A 23,011-nucleotide genomic window follows, 5' to 3' on the forward strand; every position below is an offset into this window, starting at 1 on the left:
ATTGCACATATAGTGCTGTCAATTTTTTATCATCTCTCTGCTCATCTATTCAGATTTACCGGTAACGCTGAGTGAGGTGTCTTGGAAAATGTAGGGCTCGTAAATATTAATTGAACATATTCGGGCGGACCCGTGGGTATACTGACTTCGTTACGTTATGACATTTCGTGGCCTGTCTGTTATGTCAAAAGATATTCAAATCGCCCATACGTACTAAACTAAAAGACGCACACGATTTCAAATTGGTATATCTGCACTGGCAATTAATTTTTCTCTGCGAGATGGCATTTTTTGTGGGGTTTTGATTGCCAGGACAGAAACATTTGGCGCCAGCCGTTTAAGCGCCCATGGACAATTAAATATATATGTGTATATAGTATATATATCGAAGTCGGTCAGCATAAAGGCAGTCCTTTTCCGCCGAGGTTTTCTCATTCTGGCACACTTCTCGGAGTCGCATGTTACATGGCCTGAAACTTTATATATCTCTTGGTGCGATAATGGCTGACGCCGAGATGCCCATTTTTGGTTCGATAATGGCTGACGCCGAGATGCCCATTTTCGGTGCGATAATGGCTGACGCCGAGATGCCCATTTCTATAACTCATGCGTATTATTTCTTGGAGGAAGGGTAACCAATAAGCAATAAATATGTGACCACGAAATGGCGCGCAGCGCGAAATTTTTTGGAAAAAGTTGCCTTAATTTCCAAAATAATACTTTATAATTTAATTATTGTTAATTCACGAAAAAACTGTGGGGCCCCCCATCCCAATTGAGGGTATGGGTGTGGCAATTATGGTCATGAACGCCAATATAGCCATTTCAACGCGCAATCGCCCCCCTATCGCCCCCTTCGTCCATTTTCGCCCCCCTATCGCCCCCTTGGCTATTTTCGCCCCCCTGGACCGACAAATCGCCCCCTGGGGGGCGATATCGCCCACGTTGGGAACCACTGATCTAGAGGGGGTATTCGTCCTCTACCAGCTTCGTTATTTCAAGTATCGTATCGCGTTTGATATAGAGAGCATGCTTGAGAAGTGTGATATTCCAGATTCCTCAAAAACTTCATTGGAGTGTAAACATATCCCCATTTCTGTTAGTATATCTTCTAATGTGGAACTCTTACTTGGAACCTCATGTAATTGTCTCTAACGGTGATCCAAACGATTTGTGCGCACAAATGGTTGACCAATTTCATGATATTCAAAGCGAATCATTCAGATTGTTACGCGTGGAATATCGACACTACTTGAACATCCTCGAATCTAAAATTACTGAAATGAAAGCGCTCGATCCTTCCAACAGAAAAATACCGCTCGAACATTGGAAGAGGAGTTTATGCGATATTTACAACAAATCCCTGTTTTGTCGTTCAATGGCGGACGATATGACTTGAACTGCCTCAAAGAGTACTTGATGGGTTTACTCATTGTTGAAAATCTGAGTGCATTGAAACGCGGTAACCACTTTCTCTCGTTGACGACTAAAAGACTCAATTCTTGGACATTGTAAATTACTTAGCACCCGGATTCTCATACGATGCTTATTTGATAGCCTTAAAATGTAGCGCCGCTAAAGGTCATTTTCCGTATGAGTTTCTGACTAGTTTGAAAAAGCTAGATTACCCTCATCTACCTAGTCACAGGGACTTTTACAGCTCGCTGAAAGATTGCAATACATCCACAGCTGAATGGGAAAACTGTTTGAAGGTTTGGAATGATAATAAATAGACCTCTTTACGTGATTATCTCAAATGGTACAACGCAATCAATACTCACTATTTCAATGAGGGTTTAGAAAAACAATTTTATTCCTTGAAAAGTCGATTCAATGTGGATATATTCAAGGAAGCTGTCTCCCTACCCGGGGTTATATCGAGACATCTTTTCAATGGCATCCCGCGTGATTTCACCTTGTTCAAGGATAAACACCAGGATCTGCCTTCATTATTCAGAGATAATTTAGTGGGCGGACCATCAGTAATTTTCCATCGATGTCAAAAACAGGGTGTAACTCTAATAAAAGAATTTTTCTATGAGGAAAATGCTCAGATTACCCAACATGTAACACGACTGGACAGCAATTCGTTATGCCTTTACGCTTTGAGTGAACCTAGTCCAAAGTGGCTTCGCGGTACATTATCAACCACTCGATGCTGAGTGTACTGAATTCGAACCTGTCAAGACCGCCCCGAAATTGGTGTAGACGGCGGTCCAATGGCTGAACTGGTATTCGTATATTCATAATGTACATGTCCACCATGCTTTTAATGGACCTGAAATTCGCGTGGAGCCCGTAATTATCCTGCTGACGGATTTCATCGTAATTCGACTGGTCAAGGGGTAATCTTATCTTTTCTTGGGTGTCATTTTCACGAGCACGAGTGTAGATTCGGATGTGATGACTTGGAACGTCGAGAACGAGCTAAACGTGTTCATCATTATCACAAAAGTCCTAATTATCAAGTAATATGTAAATCGGAATGTGACTGGCGCACAGAGAAGCAGGAAAATCCTGATATTGTGCGATATCTTAATGGCATTCAACCGCAATTGACCCGAACCAAGTCTGTCACCCGCATCAGTCGATATTTTTACACCGCCACATTTGAAATATAATTTCGTTGAACTATGTCCGATATTCAAACATACCACGGTGTCTAGTGATGATTTAAAAGGTCACATGAAGCAGTTTTCCACTAATCATAAATTGCTCAACAAACCTACCCGCATGTTGGTTGCTTCATACTGGGGAAAGAAAATCTTGTTAACCTCCGACTTCATCAAATGGTATGTAGATCACGGGTTGGTTGTATCAAAAATTCATGATGCTGTCGAATTTACCAAAAAGACCTGTTTTGACACCTTTGCAAAAAATGTCTAAGACTGTCAACGCGCTTGGGACCGTGATCCTAACCTGGAGATTATTGCCCCGAGACAAAAATTAGCGGAAAATAACAGTTATGGCAGGGTCCTGATTAACCCACGTAAATTCAAACGAACCTCCTTCTGTGATAAAAGTTAATTGGGTGCCAACGTGAAGGATCGTTTTTTTTTGTGAAATTTGACGAATTGCACGCTTATCTGTTTGAAATAACGAAGCGCCCTAAAACGATGAAATGGGGTTACTGTATTTAAGTGGGGTTCTGGGTGTATAACAATGCTAAGTTTAAGATGCCGGATCGTTTTTTTATGACTGCTTGTGTGGATATTTCCGTGACGAGTGTTTCATGTTAGTATTGACGATAAGGGTGGCACGAAATATTCACTGTCATAAAAGGGGCGTGTCTAAAAAAGTTAGAACACCAGTGGGCTAAACTAAATCTTAATATTTCAATAATGGATGAACAGCAAATAAACTCTTCTGAAACCTGTGCTGAACCATTTCCTACACAACGGTCAAAGTTTTTTTTTATATCTCTGACCAGTACCGAGGCTTGTTGCAACAATAGCAAAAAATTTCAAGTTCGCAACCAAGGCTTCATCAAATTCGATCACGAATTTGTAGAGATGTTATCCCAATCTTACCTCTAATCTTGGCCAAATTTACTGGGGCCAGAAACTTTTTGCACCCTAATGTTCATCAAATGCAATATAACGGTTTTCGAGCAAGTGAAAATGCAAATCCGAACCAAAATATTGTAATTCCTAGTTATCAGGAGGTTCTTTGCTTTTGCATTTATTTTAATTTTACGCACCTTATCGGTATCATCCTTATCGCTGACGCCTTCCCAATTACATTTCATTATCCTGACTCAGCTCTGAGTAGCCCAATCGTTTGATTACATTTCATTGACTGTCCTGTAGCCTATTCCCAGTTAGTCGCTCAAACCTTAGGTTCTTAGCAGTCGCTTGAAACATTTTTTTGTGCTTGTAGTTTTCAGTACTCATGATTAGGAATAGTTCGAATACATTCGAGTTTTTTTTATTATTAAAAGGTTTTCTACATATTAGGAATGAAACAAGAATAGCTTGAGATTGTTGCTAGTTACGTCGCTACGGTTTTCAAAGAACACCTCTTTACTGAATCAATTACCTGTTTAAAAGTTATTGTAATGGTAATTATAATTGTAATCAATTACATGTTTAACAGTATTGTAATTGTATTTGTAATTTCATATTTTTAGCATTGAGTAATTGTAATTGTAATTTAATTGAAACATGCAAGGAAGTAATTGTAATTGTAATTGTAAATGAATTACAATATTGTAATTGATCCAACGCTGATCGAGACAGCGTAAAGATTTGAAAGAGTGTTCCAAGGGTGAGATCTATAGTTTGTTATGGTAACACTGTTTGATTTTTAAGCACTATGAATCCTCTTGGTATTATGAATCCTCCTATGTGATTTATTATTTTACAGATTGGGATCAGCTACTTGATGACCTGAATAAAGCATTCGTAACACTATAACTTCCAGTGACGAAATTACTCGAGACAGATGAAGATTTCATAACACGTGGAAAATTGTTAAATCCAACTCTACTGGGATTATATATTCCACTTGAACAAGATGACAACAACAGTGGATATTCCCAGAGTTGTTAAAATATAAACGAATGATGGTGTTTACCCATCCATTCGCGTGTATTGTGAGCGGTCCTTCAAGAAGTAGGAAGACGACTTTAGTTGCGAAGCTGATGCGGCATGCAAGTTCAATGATTACACCTAGTGTGTCGAGAATAGTTTATTGTTACAACAATTATCAGGAAGTTTTCAAGACGATGCACAACGTATAATTCAACGTCGGTTTAGATATTTTAGAAGAGTTAAAGGAAACTTTTCATACGTTCATGCATTCAGATAAATCTAGCCAATTTTCATACGGTTTCTGGGTTATAACACATAAACTAAAATAATAAACACAACTCGACGATAATAATCTTTTCAACAACGGAATTAGCATCAAAGCAAGCGAATACGTTCATTGAGTTTCGTGCTGGATGAATATAATATTATTGAGTTTCGTTGTCAATGAAAGTAATGGATTGTGCATATGCTTTGACAGGAAGAAAATGTAGTATTCAACACGGTGACAGTTGTATCAAAAAGGAAATAGCTTCGTGGTTTTAATTGGATTGTGATTTTTTAATGTACGCAATAATCGACATAGCGACTTGACACTGAAGAAACACTTTTGCGTTATACAACTCGATCCACAAAACATATCCGTTGCACGATTTGTCACTGGCGTGCAAAGGGTAAGGAACATTATTCGTACAGTTCCATCTTCTAGTTGTTATGGTGTAAGGAAAAACCATTCCATAACTCCCACTTTTCGTTAGTAAAGTAATTTGTTTTGTGAGTTAGATTTGTGGTAGGCCTATATAAGTCGAATAAATATCTACTCTTCTGTGGAAATAACTAGATTACTGGGTTGGCATCGACAAGTTTCTCAAGCATTGACCGTGGATTTGACTTTTTTTTAGCGACGTCACTAAGACGGTATAATAATTTTTATAAGTCAAAACCGGACAGAAATGAATGTGCAGGACTTACGATAAACACGTATTGTGTACATACAACTTTGCGACAAGACCTATGATATTCCTGTGTACTGGTTATGTGTTGGATTATGTGAATATTTAGATACGCGACCGGTTGTGTAAAACAGTTCCGGCGATACCAAAACAGTTTGTAAAGTCTAACCAACCGTTCTTTAGTTTGAAAGTGTAAATGTAAGCAATCATTCTACAGTTTCGTAGTATGAGAATATCAGGTAAATTGGAGTATTTTGTATGATGTAAATATCTTTCATACTACGGTCTGAAAAAGTCGTAGGGATCATCAGTCGTATCATACAAACTAACTAGTTGACACATACAAAATATTGAATGAACGCTAACACATTGGGTTCATAATCCAAGAGAGTAAAAATCGTTTTCTGTTACACCAATATAATTTGTAATAGTTTACTTATGAGTATACCACAATACAATATTTCATTTCGTGTAAAATGTTTGATATATGTGATTCGACAACTGGGTTAGTACGGCGGTATGTGACTGATCGAGGTGCGAGAATTGTAATGTCGTGATGAAGCCGCGACTGTGCCCAGCTGGATATTCCGTAGATGTGAAACAGCGGTATGGAAACGCGTTAATAATTCGATGCAGCGTGAATAACCCGACAAACACGCGATCAACATTCCTAATACTATTGATATAAGACATTACCATGTTTACAGACTTTGAATAATACAATATCGATGTCAAGTGACAAATTAGCGCGCTCGGGTACGATTCAACTAGAATTGTGTAGTGAGTTTCATTTCGAGTTGGTAAATTAGCACATTGATCGAGTATTCTCATGATTCTTATCACGCAACTAAAGTCAACCACTATTCCAGGGGTGTGAAAACACTGACATAGCGAGCCCCAGAGAGTGTCAAATTGTTGGTTTTCGAATCACCATCCGCGACGGTTCTGTTATTCGTTACTTATTACTTAATGGGTATTATTCTTATTATATCTCACCCGTGAAATCCAGTTACGTACCAAACTAATTATCAAAATATTACTATGTGAGCGATCGGTCTGTCTGTAACACCAAGTCACGAGCGATGGCTATGTCTGAGGCGTTATCTTGTCAGCGACCGCGGGAATTGTAATCTATTTCACACCGCTTTGAAGTGTTAGTTAGCGAGCGTGGGTATTGTTGGTTTCCGAATCGCCGTCTCCGACGACTCTGTGGTTAACTAATTACCAAAATATTACCACGCGAGTGATTCCAAGATTTAGCAAACTATTTCACACCTTTTTGAATAAACATTAGTTCACGACCGCAGTCATAAGAATAACGATATATTGAAGTCGCACTCGCTGTAAACGTTTGGATTTACTCGAATCGGTAATATATACTAATTTTGAATATAGGCCTACATACATAGTAACGACCAATCACGTGATCAATATACTTGCTACATATTCAACTCCACCTCATGTCCGCAGCCTACACCTAAAAGTACGACTTGCCAACGCAGCCTATACCTGAATGTCAGGGTTGGGATGAAGTCACTACCTTCGAGTCACGAGTCATCTCGAGTCTTCGCAGATTTTGACTCAAGTCAAGTCAATCGATTTTCAAAGGTGACTCGAGTTAAGTCAAGTCACTCCTTTTTTAGAGGTGACTCGAGTCAAGTCAAGTCACGAGTCAAGTCACAATTCAAGTCAAATTGAATATTCGAAGTATGAGTGATGATTCAAAGTCATTACATTTTGCTAGCTGTGTGAAAGAATGATTTATTGATCATTTATCTTGTATCAAATGGCGAATATCTAGTTAAATATACATGAAAAAAGACGTTGTATCCCTCATGTACACGTAGAACTGCTAATAAAATACGTGAGTAACTGTATAGCTACATGCTACAGTCACTCATTATCATCCAAAATATAGGACCAAATACGAAGCTTCGAGAAGTTGAAACAGATTGATATGCTACAATAGCTTTCACTACCCATCTGCACATCCGTGAGAATATAAACGCACAAACTATATTTGTTCGATTTAAATCATATACAAGAGAGGTGGTGAATGTGAGCACTGCGTAAAGTAAGCATTGAGCCGTCTAAGAAACAGAGACACATTGCCATTTAGATTAATTTTCTACTCTACTACTTCGACAACGTAAGCTGTGATCGTTTCGTTTGCGGTCAATTTATTTGTGATCTAGCAATGGAGGATAATGAAAGACTGGTTTTTCTCACAAGTTACACCGGCGTATCTCGAACGATCCGAACATACACAAGATACAATGATTTAATCGACACGTTTTACTTGATAACTTGAAATTGACTCGTAAATTTTGCTCCGAGTCACGAGTCAATGCACATTTTTAAAGCTCCAAGTCAAGTCAAGTCAAGGCAATTTTCCTAAGTGACTCGAGTCAAGTCAAGTCATACGAGAAAGTTGACTCGAGTCATCCCAACACTGCTGAAAGTGCTACGTGTCAACACTAGTTTTCGAGGGACCGTGTGAGCGATCCCTATACATCAGTGGTTCCCAACATTTTTGTCTTCATTCCCCACTTCAGATTTATTCCGAGCCTTCATTCCCCACCAGGACCGTAACAGCACTTTGTCAGCCCCGCCAAAAAAACATTGGTCTTGGGCCCCCAGAACCCCCTCAGCTCCGCTGAGCCTGTACGCTTTTTGCCTGAGCCGAATGTAATCAATTACATTTTATAATGTAATTGTAATTGTAATTGTACTTGAAGCATTTTTTTTGTGTAATCGTAATTGTAATTCTAATTTAATAAAAAATTTACCCGATTACATTTTCAATTACATTGTTATTGAGATCTGACAATCACAACATAAAAAAATTAGCATATTTACATGGGTGTTGTATGCTTGCCTCGTTAACTAGACAGTTCAGCCATGCTAAACGGTTTTCCATACTTCCGTAACAACTGATAACTTAGTGGAGGCGTGAAAGCATCTGAAGGGGAGCGCGAAGATCCGGTAAACTGAAAAATCTTTCCACGCTTGGCGCGATTTACCTTCAGGACATAGTTATTGCTCTGTGTATAGTCCTAATTTCATATAGTAGAATTCTCTCATCAACAGTCATAACAATCCATACCATCAAACTATCTGTTAGGATTGCTGGTTTTATTGCATGATATCACAATCGGGGCACGAAATATTTCACTGTCATAAGGGGGGTCTAAAAACGTTTGAGAACCGCAGCAAATAAAGTCTTCTGAAACCTGTGCTGAATCATTTCCTACACCATGGTCAGAGTTTTTTTTTTAATATCTGGCCAATACTGAGGCTTGCTGCAACAATCACAAAAATAAATTCATGTTTTCAACCAAGGCTTCATCAAATTTGATCATGCATTTCTAGAGATGTTATACCAATCTTAGCCAAATATAGTGAGGCCGGAAACTTTTAGCACCCTAATGTTCATCAAATGCAATCTAACAGTTCTTGAGCAAGTGAAAATGTAAATGCGAACCAAAATTTTGTAATTCGTAGTTATCAGGAGCAACTATTAACAGTCAGATGTTTTTTCTGTGTTTGTATTTTTCAGTACTCATGATTAGGCATAGTTCGAATACGTTTGAGTTTTTTTTTTTTAAAAAAAGGGTAATCTACGTATCATGGATGAAACATGAAGAGCTTGAGATTATTGCTAACGACGTCGCTACGGTTGTCGAAGAGCACCTCTCTACCGAATCAATAACTCAGGGGTGGGCAACCTTCGTCCGTGAAAGGGAATATGTGCGGCCGTCGACACGTCATTCAATTAATATGTGTGGGCGGCAGTTGATATGCAAATTGAAACTAAAGAACCACTCCCCAATTTTCGAGAGATTTCAATTATTCTTGTAATCATCTTCGCACTTCGTGCGATTCGGTGCGTCTTCATTTTTCGATTTTAATATAATAGCGCCCTTTGCAATCTGAGTCGGAATCGGAATCATGTGCTCGTTGCGAAAGAAATTTGTTTTTGGTACATTTGGGCGATTCCAATATGTTTCCACTATACCAGTGGTTCTCAAACTGATGGGAGCGCCCCCTTGGGTTGCGGAAGCATCTAAAGGGGACGCGAAGCTGCAGTCAACAGAAATTTTTTGGCGCGCTTCGCGCGATTTACCTCCGATTCAGAGGTATTGCTATGTATATAGTCCTAATTTTCTATTTAAGAATTCTCTCGTCAACAGTCGTAACCTTCCATGCCATCAAGCTATCCATTGGGAGTGCTAGTATACTGGTTGCATTTTGTAATATGACGATTACGGTGGCGCGAAATTGTCCACTAGCATAACGGGGGGCATGTCTAAAAAAGTTTGAGAACCACTGTACTATAGCGACAATTCTGATGGAGGGTCAAGAAACAACAGCATGCTACAATGTGACTAATAACAATTGGCCCACTAGAAGATGCATTTATCATTTATAACTTGTCCTAAATTTTCGAAAGCACCCCCTCTATCAACTCTACCGGTGACGAAATCCACCCAATGAAGAAATCCATTGGTTAACCTGAAAAATGCTCGCGCTCAGCGCGACCATACCCGGTCCCAGTAACTAGTCAGAACTTTACCACTCACGATTTCGGTGCGTATAATAGGCAGATATGAAAAGCAGAATAGTCCGGAGTTCACTGAAAATCGACATGGACAGTTTAACATATTTTGCGTCCAGTTTGTCCATTACGGCTATGAACTGGAATGCGGCCGTAGGCTACATCGAAATGCGGCCGTGATTATCAAAAAGGTTGCCCACCTCTGAATTACATGTTTAACAGTAATTGTAATTGTTATTGTAATTAATTACATGTTTAACAGTAATTGTAATTGTAATTTGATATTTTCCCACATTGGGTAATTGTAATTGTAATGTAATTGAAGCATGCAAGGGAGTAATTGTAATTGTAATTGTAATTGTAATAGACCTGAATTAATGTAATTGATCCAACTCTGCTTCCAATAGATCGGTTTAAATGTGGACCTGAAAGAAAGAAATTGCACAACACTCTCTATCAATCTAATATCCATCTCGGCTTGTCGTCTCAGGTAAACAGTGTTGGACCTAGATTTTGGGTTTTCCTTCATGTGTAGACACTTTCCCGTGCCCTTTTCATTCAGCTTATTTTGTGAGGGCGCAGTCAGAACAGTGACACAAGGAAGGAAGAGTACATATAAAACCGCAACTTATCGAAAAGTGCTACTTCTGTCTTCTGAGATTCGAACCGAGATTGCCACTTGGATTTACCAATTACGAAAACTCCCCCACACATGAATAAACTAGTCCTAATCGCTGACGTAATACCTGTAGCGCTGCATCAAGATCGCTCAGAATTTTCTTCCACCTTCCATGGTTATCACGCGCGATTTGTTTCAACATTTGATCGTCTGCGCCGTTTCCGAAAGATATCGTGTGTATAGTGTATCTAAGAGGAAAGTCCCGTTAGGTTATATGTGAAACTTGCAAGTTTTATGATGCAATACTCAACCTTTTTCTGTTCATTTTGTTGACGTTATTCAACAGAATTTCAGGGCTAAGACTTCCTTGTCCGTCTGATAACAGAATTATCATACTGTCTTCTGTATTTTTATCTTGGTTCAATTCATCGTCTGTGAATTTGTGGAACACCAAGTCATGTATGCATCATTTAATACACTGGTTCATAATATTTTTTTTCAGGCACGGAGCCATAAATGCTAAAATTTGACGTATCATAACATTTTTTAATACTACGCATTGGATTATACAATGTGCCCATTCAAAGTTTGCTGTGGTTTGGATCGGCGGTTCTAAAGGTTTCAACACCGTATTGGAGCCAGATTCCTACTCTTTTTAACACGTCCGGAGTGGGACCGGAGTCGGATATCATTGTGTAGAACTAGGATCGGAGTGGGATTAAGGAATTTGTAAATCGAACCCGCACTATTATGCATACCTTCTGCTGACATGATTTGGATTGCTCGGCGAAGAGCCTTCCAAATCTCAGTATAGTTCTCCTCGTCCGGGCCTTGCACGAATGATTTTGCGCTTCGTATGTTATCTTGAGTTGCGTTTCGCAACGAGTCGCTCCAACTTCGTGTCGAGGTCGAGAATTTCATCACGCCTATTTTGTCCTGTATTGGTAAGATACAGAGGTGGTCAAAGTAGTCGAGGAAGCTACTCAAGTAGAAGTAGAAGTAGCGACGAAAAAATCTACACAAGTACGAGTAGAAGTACTTCTTCCATAAGCAACCTAAAACTACTTGAAGTAGAAGTACAATTGACTGACTTCAAATCAACTCAAGTAAGTAGTTGTGAAAACGATCGTAATTCATTCAGATTGATTGTCAAAGGGTGCAAATTGAGCTATGCGAAAGGTGCAGAGCTTGATTCTTATTGATGCATACCAGGAGGTCTCCAATTTTCGACAGCATATAAGCATTCGTCCGCATCATGGGATGAAAATGATAGTATTGATATGGAAATGCGATACTATTCCTCTGTTTACTCGAACAGTACGTTTTAGAAAATTTCATGATATGGCGCCCTCCCCCATATTATAAAGGATTGTAGTTTAGTCGTGTAGCAATACGGAGAAGTTGTATAGGATACGTTGGAAACACTTTGCGCGATTAGTAAACGTTAATAAAAAATATGGTGGATCGTAAAAATGCCATACTGTGTAGATTTATTTCCAGAAATTAAAGGCATTATCACACTTGCTTTTATACTTCAACATGTATGTTATCCAGACAAAAGAACTGATATTAATTAAAACTGGGAATTGAAAGTGAAATATATATACTACTTCTAAAAGCGGAACATGTATGTCATGTCTTTAGTCCAGAAAGTTTCGACGCTTGGTATGCTAAAACAGCTCTAAAACTAAAAAAAAAGTCTGAGTCCAATTTTCAAGATTAGGACACGCCATGGATTGTTGGATTACGATATGATAAGTAAATGCTGGATTGCGAAACATCAGTTTCAAACGTTATGATAAGCCATAACAGTGGCGTGCGGTCCAATGAGGCAGGTGAGACAGTGCTTCACTTGTCGTCTGAGTGAGTAAGTGAAAATTATGAAAACCCTCGATGAGTCGATGATTATTGATATTTTACATCGATGTTCATAAATAACTAAATCTGAGCATTTTTTCACCCAATATCATCAAATTGCATCATCATTGTTCAAAAATACAGCGCGAAAGGAGAGGTGAGGCACAGGTGAGGCACGGGCGGGTCGTGCCTCACCTGCGACAATGCAATTCATTATAAATAGCTCGGAATTCATGATAACTGGTATTAATCAAACGCTATCCTCACGCTGATTCCGAAAATCCAAATATTAACAGTGTCAGAACACCAGAACCCCCAAATCGCCAAGGAATGTGCTATTCGGCATTATTACAGACAATGCCATCGCGGAAAAACAATAGCCAGGTGAGGCACAAACGAATCTGCTTCATGCACTATTCGCTAACAAATGGACAATCGCAGTACAGTGAGACGCGCTATCGACTTCGGAATTCAACAGTCTTGTAGGAATAATATAGTATAGCGACGACCAATAGGTAATGCGAAGCAAATACATTCCCTCACTTATGTATAGCTGTTATGTATTTTTCATCCAGATATACGTTAAATTGTGGTATATGATAGCTACTTGCATAAGCTGCACTGTCGTTGTTTGTGGCCTTTATGCTGTGTTCGACTGCAATACCTATATCCCTAATTGTGGTATGCGTTAGCTATACTTACGTAGCCTGCGTTGTCGTTGTTTGTGGTCAATGGTGCCACTCCTAGTGCTTTTACACTAGATCTAGCGTATTTTGACTTGATCTAGTGTCCTCGTGATTTCCTTTCGAAATTCGGCAAATCTAGTGTTTTTTACTGAAAAAATATTTGTAAATAAGGATTCTATCTTCATGCGCTTCGAATAATTTTTACCGTTACTTGAAGAGATAGTAATTATTATCCGTCTAAACTTGCCCATTTAGCATGTATTGTAGAATGCAACGCTATAAAGTGTGCAAAATGCTCTCTACACCCGCTGCTGTTGCTATTCACATTTTGGGTCTCTTTATCAGGTGCTTTACGTGCGTGCATGTTTGTGTGTTTGTGTGTATGCGGGGGGTCCGTGCCTCACAAGCCATGAACCTCACCGCACGTCACTGAGTCATAACATTATATACTGTGATGAAATAATTGATATGGCGAAGGGCGACAATGATGTGTGAACGGAACCAGGCAAACCCGCTACCTAAATTATATTCACCGATACAATAGTGAAATCATACGGGATACTCCGTATCCACTGCGCGCGAGGCGCGACGAAAATTCTTGGCTTTACTCAAATTTTATGAAAATTAAATGTTGATGCTCCGTGAAAACAGCCCCGAAATTCCTCATGCTATCTTCCCGATTGGAGGATTAAACTACTTCTACTTGACAAACTGGAAATAGCGAAAAGTAAGTAAGTAGATCACAAAATATTACGAAGTAGAAGTATAAGTAGCGAGAATCAGATCTACTTGAGTAAGTACCAGAAGTAAATGAAACCTACTTGAGTACTTCGAAAAAGTAGAAGTACTTCGTTACTGACCACCTCTGGTAAGATCCACTTTATATAGCGTAACTAGGGTTGGGCACAATGATCCGAGCACTAGAATCTGAGTTGAGCGTTAATACTAACGATTCGAGTCGATTAGTGAGAGATGATGCGTCCTAGTACTGAAATGTTACGCTAGTTGCCACCGAGAGTTAATTTATCAACGAAAATTATAGTTACAAGAGCTTCTTGGAGGCACAGAACTTCAATATACAGGGCTGTGTCAACCAAAAGAGTTCGTGTACCATCTAAAAATAGTACATTAATCGCTCTCTTATTCGAAATTTCATGCTGGTGATGTCATATTTTGTGATACGATTGTTGACATACAATTTATTTTCCAATTATCTATTAGTTGCTGACTATTACCCCTGACGAGTGTCATCCGAAAATATTCGGGTTCATTTCAATGTGAATGTAATATTCAATTGAATACTATTTTCCTCCGCAAAAGCTTTGAAACCTCGATAGCTCCGATAGCAGCATACGAATATCTAGTACGTAGCTACGTACGTTAGTGGAAATGACATATATTCAAAATAGAATCACTCATATGTAGGCTATACTCAATTTTGCCTAGAATTAAGCAGGCCTACCGTTGACGAATGATTGGAAGTGAATGCAATCAAGCAACATCGTTCTCTGACTATGTATTTATAAGTTTTTGTCAAAGTCGCTATAGCGATCCCCGAATGTTCCGTCCGATTACGCGTAATTTTGTACTTAAGGTAAGTCCATAATTGGGCAGGTATGGATTTCGGAGTAAAGTTACCAGATCCACGCTCGATAAATCTCACGTTACTCCGTACTCCATTTGGGCTTATTCTAATAAGTCAAGCATCATTTGGATCAAAATGTTGTGTTTGATATGTCCCGCGCTATCATTTCGAATTAGGATCTCTTTTCGTATAACACCTGTAGGGTGTGAATACACACTCTTTTGGATAAGAGCCCACGATCTTCGTCGACATGACTTGGCTATAAATAGTCACATAACTCTAGGGTTGCATTTAAAACAAAAATCAATTTAAAACAAACATGTTTAAAACATATTTTTTAAGTCATGAGTCACCAATATTCAATTGTGACGTCATAGTGGATTGACATTCACAATTGAAAATACAGGGTAACTATAGCTCCTTTGAAGAAATATCTACGTACTGTAGCTGTTGAACCGACAATTTTGATAGTTCCACCCATTCCATATCGTATACGTCGGCTATATATGGGGTCGTAGTCGTCCGTAGGCACATACAAAATGTTTTTTGGAAAGTATTTACACAATTATGGCATAATTATACAACTTAAAAAAATCACAATTTTTTTAAAGGCTTTTGTTTAAAACACTGTTTAAAACAGTGGTTCTTAACGTTGTCTCCAGCGCCCCCCAGGGGGCGATTTGGATTTTGAATGGGACGGAAACGCCCAGAGGGCGAAATGGGGGGCGCTGGGCTCAGGGGGTGGTATGGGGGGCGCTGAAGAAAAATGCACTCGTAGTAGATGATGTAGTAAGCAATGTTCCCTCTAAGCTACGCACGTGCGCAAATGCGCAGTGCTGAAACGGTCTCTGCACACAGAAAATCCAAGCTGCGCACAAAAAATCTGAAGTGATGACTTTTTTTTACTCGTTGCGCACTGTTCTCCGAGTGACTGCGCAAATTCGTGAAAAATTAGAGGGAGCATTGCCAGGGGCAAATAGTGTTATCACTGGAGTCTGAAACCGAGGTACAAGTGCGGCCCGTAAGGGTAAATATTGCGCTCTGTGAAGAAATGATAATTTGCAATGACGTGCGCCTCACGATAGAGATTTTTCTTTTAGTCTGGTTTCGTACGCGTGAGCGATACTGATATCATTTCAATAGCGCAATCTTTTCTGGGTATGGCGAAATAACATGGTTTAGCAAAGTTATAAATAACAATGGGCTAGCTCGAAGTTGATCTGCGAGAAACTAACGAATAGTATTATCCGCGTGGCATGAACATAGATTAAGATTTACTGTACAATTACATGCCGTGAATTTTCGAAGTCATCACTCCCATCACGCAAATCTGATCACGTATGGTGAGATAGGATAATATGCAAAATATGCAAGTACAAGCACCAATATTGTTGAAAAAATCCATCTCCTTGCAAACGTTAGTAGTTAGTATGATCGCTCGTGAGCGGCCATTGTGGCTTATGGGCCCGCTGACACGGTGCCTCGAAACTCGTGTTGGCACGGTGACCCTTTTGACCCCCCCTTCCGCTCGCACGGTGCCATTGTGTCTTATGGACCCTCTCACACGGTAACCCTTTTCGGTATAGGGATCTCTCACACGGTGCCTCGAAAACTCGTGTTGGCACGGTAACCCTTTTCGGTATAGGGATCTCTCACACGGTGCCTCGAAAACTCGTGTTGGTGAGTCGTACTTTCAGGTATAGGCATCTCTCACACGGTGACTCTTCTAGGTATAGCCATCTCTCTCACGGTGCCTCGAAAACTCGTGTTGGCGGGTCGTACTTTTGTGTATGGGCATCTCTCGCACGGTGTTGAATATGTCTCAGGTATGGTAAATAGTCACGTGATTGGTCCTTACTAAATGTGTATACCCCAAATTATTATATATGACCGAATCGATTTGATCCCAACGTTTACGGTGAGTGCTACTTCAACATATCGTTATTCTTATGGACGCGGCGATGATTCGTACTTTCGGGTATAGACTGCAGGTGGCATGTCGTACTTTTAGCAAAAAAGGGTGTGAAATAGTTTGCTAAATCTAAGAATCCGCCGCATGGTAATTTTTTGGTAATTAGTTTACCAGAGAACCGGCGTAGACGGTGATTCCAATACCAACAATAACCGCGTTCACAAACTAACACTTCAAATAGGTGTGAAATAGTTTGCAAAACCCCGCAATCGCTGACAAGATAATGTCTCGGACATAGCCATCTTTCGCGGCTTCGTGTTACAGGCATATCGATCACTCACGCGGTGAAATTTTCGTAAGCAGTTTGTCACAGAACTTGATTTCGCTCGTAAGATTTAATAAGTAACGAATTACAGACCACCAGTGTCGGTAACTTGAATAGCGACAAATTGTCACTTATTTCTACTCTAACCCTAATCCTTTGTGAAGTGTACGCTTATTCAAAAAGGTGCGAAATAATTCTAAAATCCTACAACCACTCACAGGGTAATGCTTCAGACATAACCATCTCTCGTGGCTTGTGGTTACATACATCGCAATCGCTACAATGTAATATGTTGGTAGTTTGGTGCAGAACTGGATTTCACGAGTCTGATATAATAAGAATATTACCTATTAAGTAATAAGCACCGAATAACAGAACCGTCGCAGACGGTGACTTGAATATCCAAGATTTGATACTTTTCGCGATCGCTATATGTTTCACGTTGACTTTGGTCGCGTGATGCGAATCATGAGAATATTCAATCAATGTGTCAATTTATCAACTTGAAATGAAACTCACTACACCAACCAAGTTGATTCGTATTTGAATGTGTTGACCCGGTACAACTCTAATCCTTTGAGAAATCCATTTACCGCGATCAGTTGATTCGAACGTAACTTGAATATTGCTGACTCCAACTTCAGTCGCATCGAATTATTCACACATTCCACGCTGCTGTTTCACACCTATAGAATCAATACCAACTATAACTCTACAAGAATCAAGAATCGCAAGTACGTGCATTATACAGTTATTGTCTTTATCAACTTGAAATCAAACTCTTAACAAAGACACGCAACTAATCATTTGCCAACTCTAGCATTACCAAAAAATTCACGTATTGTTGATTGAAAATCCTTGAACCCGTATTATTAAGAGTGTTATAGTACGACGTCGGAATCCACTCGCGAGATGTACTAAAGGTAAATCCAGATAATACGAAATGAAATATTTGGACTTTGACATAGTCTGAATTGAAATCGCGACCTGTCTTTACGTTTGTCAAACAGAGTTTCAGAAATATTATCACTATGACATCTCAACATTTTAACATCTTGCCATCAACAAAAGAGTAAAATACAAAAACCTTGTCAAGTCAATCCGTTTGTAACTCACCGAACCAAAGCAAAAAGTGTCCATACGAAAAGTAGACAAGACTACACAAGTAATCACTACAACCCACAAACATATCAAGTTCGGTTTTAGGCATATACCACCAACTCGTCTTTTTTGTTCAACTGTAAAAGTCGTTACTATGCCGCAAGACAAAGAAATTACTATGCGATATATTTTGTAAGACAAAAGTAATTACTTCTCGGTGTCGGCGACTTGAGATTAGCATATTATATTTGAGAATACGACATTTGAAAGTATGACCATCGTAGTTTCTTACAATCGAACGCAGGTGTTATATCGAAAATTATCGTGATGTAAACATAAGGATTGTCACATCGATTTAACATACGAGATTTTGTAATGGTCTATCATGACTTGATTATTAAATTACTCGCGTTAATTAGACACGGCGTTGTGGTAAATGTTATGACAACAACAAACTTTTAAGTACCAACGTTATTAACATATTGAGTTGTAAAACTATGTGTGTCTGAAATGTTCTTGATAGGAAAATTACTCCACCTTGGTAAAAATCACTCTGCGTATCGCGGATATCAGAAAATATTTCCAGTAACCAAGACTAAAGATGAAACGACAATATCGGTATTATTACATTCAACAATCAGTACAATTATTAAAATCTATCGTTCGCGATAAACAGCACTAAAGATGTAATAATTCCAGTATTCATACATTGAACATCCGATACAAAATGCCTTATTATCCCGATTCCCAACGGGTAATTGAAACGACTAAGTGTAGAATCAGTATATCGCAATATCGTTACTATTGAATCCAACGATTTATTGTCGGAATTTGTGACAGAGAATTGAAACATATGCACTTTACAGAGTATGAAAATATCACTTTGAGTATCGAGTACCGTTCGAAGCTAGCGATCAATTCTTAATCATTTCAGTAACTCCCCATTGGGCGTGCTAAATGTAAAATATCGCGAGGTTATACACTCTAAGACTTTGATTATTGTAAAAGTAAATTGTGATATGTTTGTTAGATGCATCCAATTCAACTAGAAGTGTCTAGTACCCAACACTCGTAATATCAAAAAAGTACTTGCTACACTGTTATTTGCTAAACGTGTTTTGCATTGTTGTTCATTTCTAGTATTGATTGAAATCATTCTTGAACCCTCAGATAATAATTCCCGACATGAAACCAAGCCGCTAAAAGTCGTTACCATCACGAAGATACAATGTGTACGATGTTTGTCAAATGTGTCCTACCTGGCCAACAGAAAACAATTTTCACTAGCTTGGTAATGAAACCGAAGTCTCCATTCGATATTTTGTTTGTGTCAAATACTTTACAATGAACACATTTGCGTGGTTGAGCTTTACATCATCAAGCTGTTATTTGTAAATCAAGATTTCGGTAAACTTGTAAATGTATCGTTTAACTAACCGACATTTAGTGATTGGGGAACATACCAAACGATACACATCCATCTCCGAAATACTGCATTGATCTTAATTTCCATCATCGTGATAAGCGAAGTACATTTGTTTTGAATTCATAACAATAGGCTTTTCTATGACATGATAAATTATTGACAAGTTCTGCTTAGAAGATTGGTTGCATATCGCGAAAAATAATATACCACACATATTATTACTGTTACTCCATTCATCGGTATTTTTTCCGTTGTCGATTTTCAAACGAGTAAAATTTATTACTTGAGTCGCTCTGCTTACTATATTTAAATGTAAACTCCCCCGTCTTTCAACAACAAACAATGTTAAAAAAGTATGCAATCAAACACAGCAAGTTTTACGATACTAATTATTATCTCGCATAACCCATTTCTTACCGAAGACATATGAAATATATTCATGTTACACGAAAATAGTCCCTCATGCTACAAACCTATACAATGATTGGTGGTGCTTTCAAACTGTTTCGATACCTCAAGAACTTTATTGTCTGAATGGTTGTTCATGTATCGTAATAATCAAGTAGTTCAACACAGAACTAGTATTAACAGAAACACCAGAGTTGTTTACACAAAAGTTTGTATGTGTACAGTATACGAATACCATGTGTAAGTCCAGCACAATTGTGGTATCCATACGAGTTTAGTTAACACAATTTACGACACCGAGGTCGCGTCATCTTTCGTAAGACAACAAACCAAGGCTTCAGGATATGTCCATGTCATAGCAATAAATCAGCTACTCCAACAACAGAGTGCATATGTTTTCTAGTTACGGTGCTTACATCTTACACACAAATCAATCTACTTTGCTAACGAAAAGTGGTGAGTCGTCATATGGTTGTCCTCACTAGTAAAACATACTATCATACAAAATGGTCGTTATAGTTTGCACACCAACGGTACATCGTACAAGTAACAAGTCTCGAGAATCCAGTTATTCAAAAAACGTGAAGTATTTCTACACCAAGTCGTTATGTTGACGAAAGCGTATATTGTAATATCATGATCGATTTGTATTCGTTGGTCACAAACTGTCACTACTCTAAATAATTCTTTTTCGCTCAAACACAAACGCATACTTGTCACCATTCGTTTTCATCAAGCACGAGCTCAAGAAACTTCTTACTACGACATGAATTTTTATTTTTCTGTTGTATAAATAGGTAATAATTACTTCAAGTAACACAATATCAACATCATCGAGTTGTGCTAATAGATTTACATGTGGTCTTGTGGTTTTCGTCGGGACATACAGCACGAACTAACTGTAGACTCCTCTCTGTTGTACAGCTACTCGGTAATCGAAATGCATTAACATGTAAACAACGATCTTGTTACGTCACACCAAAAATATGTTCACTGTCGCGATACTCCGCACAAGACGTACATAGCCTTTTCACACTCGTAATAGTATACCAACATCAAGCGATAACGTTTAACAAGACCAACGACACTGAACCCACGACGTTTACCTATGTAAAATTACCACTTTCACTTGCCAGTCCATCGTTTACCTGACAAAACATATTATTTTCCTTTGGAGATCTGACGTTTACCCAGAGTAAGAAACCATTTTCACTTGTAAATATTTTTTTTCCTCGGCTAACAAACCTTTTCTCACTTGGAAATATATTTTTTCTCTGGTTAACAAACCTTTTTCACTTGGAAATATATTTTTTCTCTGGTTAACAAACCTTTTTCACTTGTAAATATTTTTTTTCCTCGGCTAACAAACCTTTTTTTACTTGGAAATATATTTTTTCTCTGGTTAACAAACCTTTTTCACTTGGAAATATATTTTTTCTCTGGTTAACAAACCTTTTTCACTTGGAAATATATTTTTTCTCTGGGCAACAAACCTTTTTCACTTGGAAATATATTTTTTCCCCGGGTAACAAACCTTTTTCCCTGAGCAACAAACCATTTTCACTTGGTGGTCCGTCGTTTACCCGAATAAAAATATCATTTTCCTTTGGAGATCCGGCGTTTACCCAGTGTAACAATACATTTTCACTTGAAAAAATACTTTTACCTAGAGTAACTAATCATTTTCTCCTGGGCAACAAACCCTTTTCGTCTGGAAACTATCATTTAACTGAGTACCAATACCGTTTTCACTTGGAAATACATTTTTTCCCTGGGTAACAATACCATTTTCGTTTGGAAAACGGACAACCACACCGGACAATTTGATATTTTTGTATATTGTTACAACGGACAGCGACAAAATACACACCAACAACGACTCCAATACATTTGTGTAATAGCTTATTCACTTGTTCTGGTGCATCCCATCGAAATCCTCAGTTACCCGCATGCAATGTGCTGTTGTACATCGACGTGTATGTTTTGGAAATTGGACAATAGGTTTCGACATGTCTGCGATGTCCGGGTTCGTGCTTTGGATTTTCCAGAGTCAAAATGTCTGAATAAAACACCTCCTCGACTTCGGTAAATATTTGGCACGCAGATAACGGTAGTCGGAAATCGAGGAATTTATGTTTCCATCGGGCTAACAACTCCGGGTTACTTGTGATTTATCTCACACGTGTTTACTATGTTGTGTCACTCTCTATTGATCAATACATACCACACCATTCAGTTTGAAATCGGAAACCCCGAGAAATCGTTAACCGGATCCGGATATCAACTCTGAATCGATAAACCACATGCCACACCCCGTGTTTCCATGAAAATAACAAGACATCGCAAAAATCAAGTATACTTCGCTATTATTTGCCCGCACAAGTAATCACGTAAATAAGGTATATGACATCACATCCATCATGGATAACATCGTGTCTAGCATTACCAATATCATGGGTGACAAATTCGTCTTCTCAAGTCCCGTCATGCGCAGACTCTGTACATTCAGTGTGGGTATAGATGACTTGGAGATAGACAAACAGACATCTTTGACCGTAACATGGTTATTCGTTCAAATACCATTGGTGAAATCGATACGACGATACAGTGAACAGAGCATTATGCATACCGATACATTCATAGTCATATATGCGAACCATGTACTATCATGTACCCCGATTTTCGTTGAATATCCACGACACCAACAAATCTGTACATTTCTTTTCCCTCAACCTCGACGATAGAGTCTTCATCCCAATGTACCAATCGAGTGTATGGTTCATCAGGTGTAAAATCCAAATCAAATGTAACCAAGGTATCGTTTTTCATTTTCAATATTTCCACCGCTGCGTCTTGTCTGTGTCGTAAAACAACGGTGTGAGGTCAGAGGAATCTATGGAAAGTTACGCGTAGTCCCATCCTTACTCGTGTATATGATCAGGTAACGACAAAGTTTTTTCAATTGCCTTGTGGTGATGATCCGTTTCGAAATGCAAGCGGATGAACTAGATCAAAAGGTTCGAAGATGCGTTTTATAATTGCTCTAGGTGTG

The 23,011-nt window shown here is 38.7% G+C and overlaps 1 protein-coding gene across 1 annotated transcript in view; it reads right to left on the reverse strand.

Annotated features, from left to right (window-relative positions):
- The window catches only part of LOC145450236 (inter-alpha-trypsin inhibitor heavy chain H3-like), a 116,229-nt gene that overhangs the window by 65,618 nt on the left and 27,600 nt on the right, over nucleotides 1–23,011 (reverse strand). The window contains exons 10-12 of the mRNA XM_080328734.1: nucleotides 11,418–11,595; nucleotides 10,971–11,091; nucleotides 10,787–10,907 (exon numbers count right to left, since the gene is read on the reverse strand). Of these exons, the coding sequence (XP_080184860.1) occupies nucleotides 10,787–10,907; nucleotides 10,971–11,091; nucleotides 11,418–11,595 (420 nt within the window). The remainder of the gene's footprint in view (nucleotides 1–10,786; nucleotides 10,908–10,970; nucleotides 11,092–11,417; nucleotides 11,596–23,011) is intronic.

This window comes from Botryllus schlosseri, chromosome 11, assembly GCF_051294905.1.
Source record: "Botryllus schlosseri isolate E-star chromosome 11, Bs_hap1, whole genome shotgun sequence".
Lineage (NCBI taxonomy): Eukaryota > Metazoa > Chordata > Ascidiacea > Stolidobranchia > Styelidae > Botryllus > Botryllus schlosseri.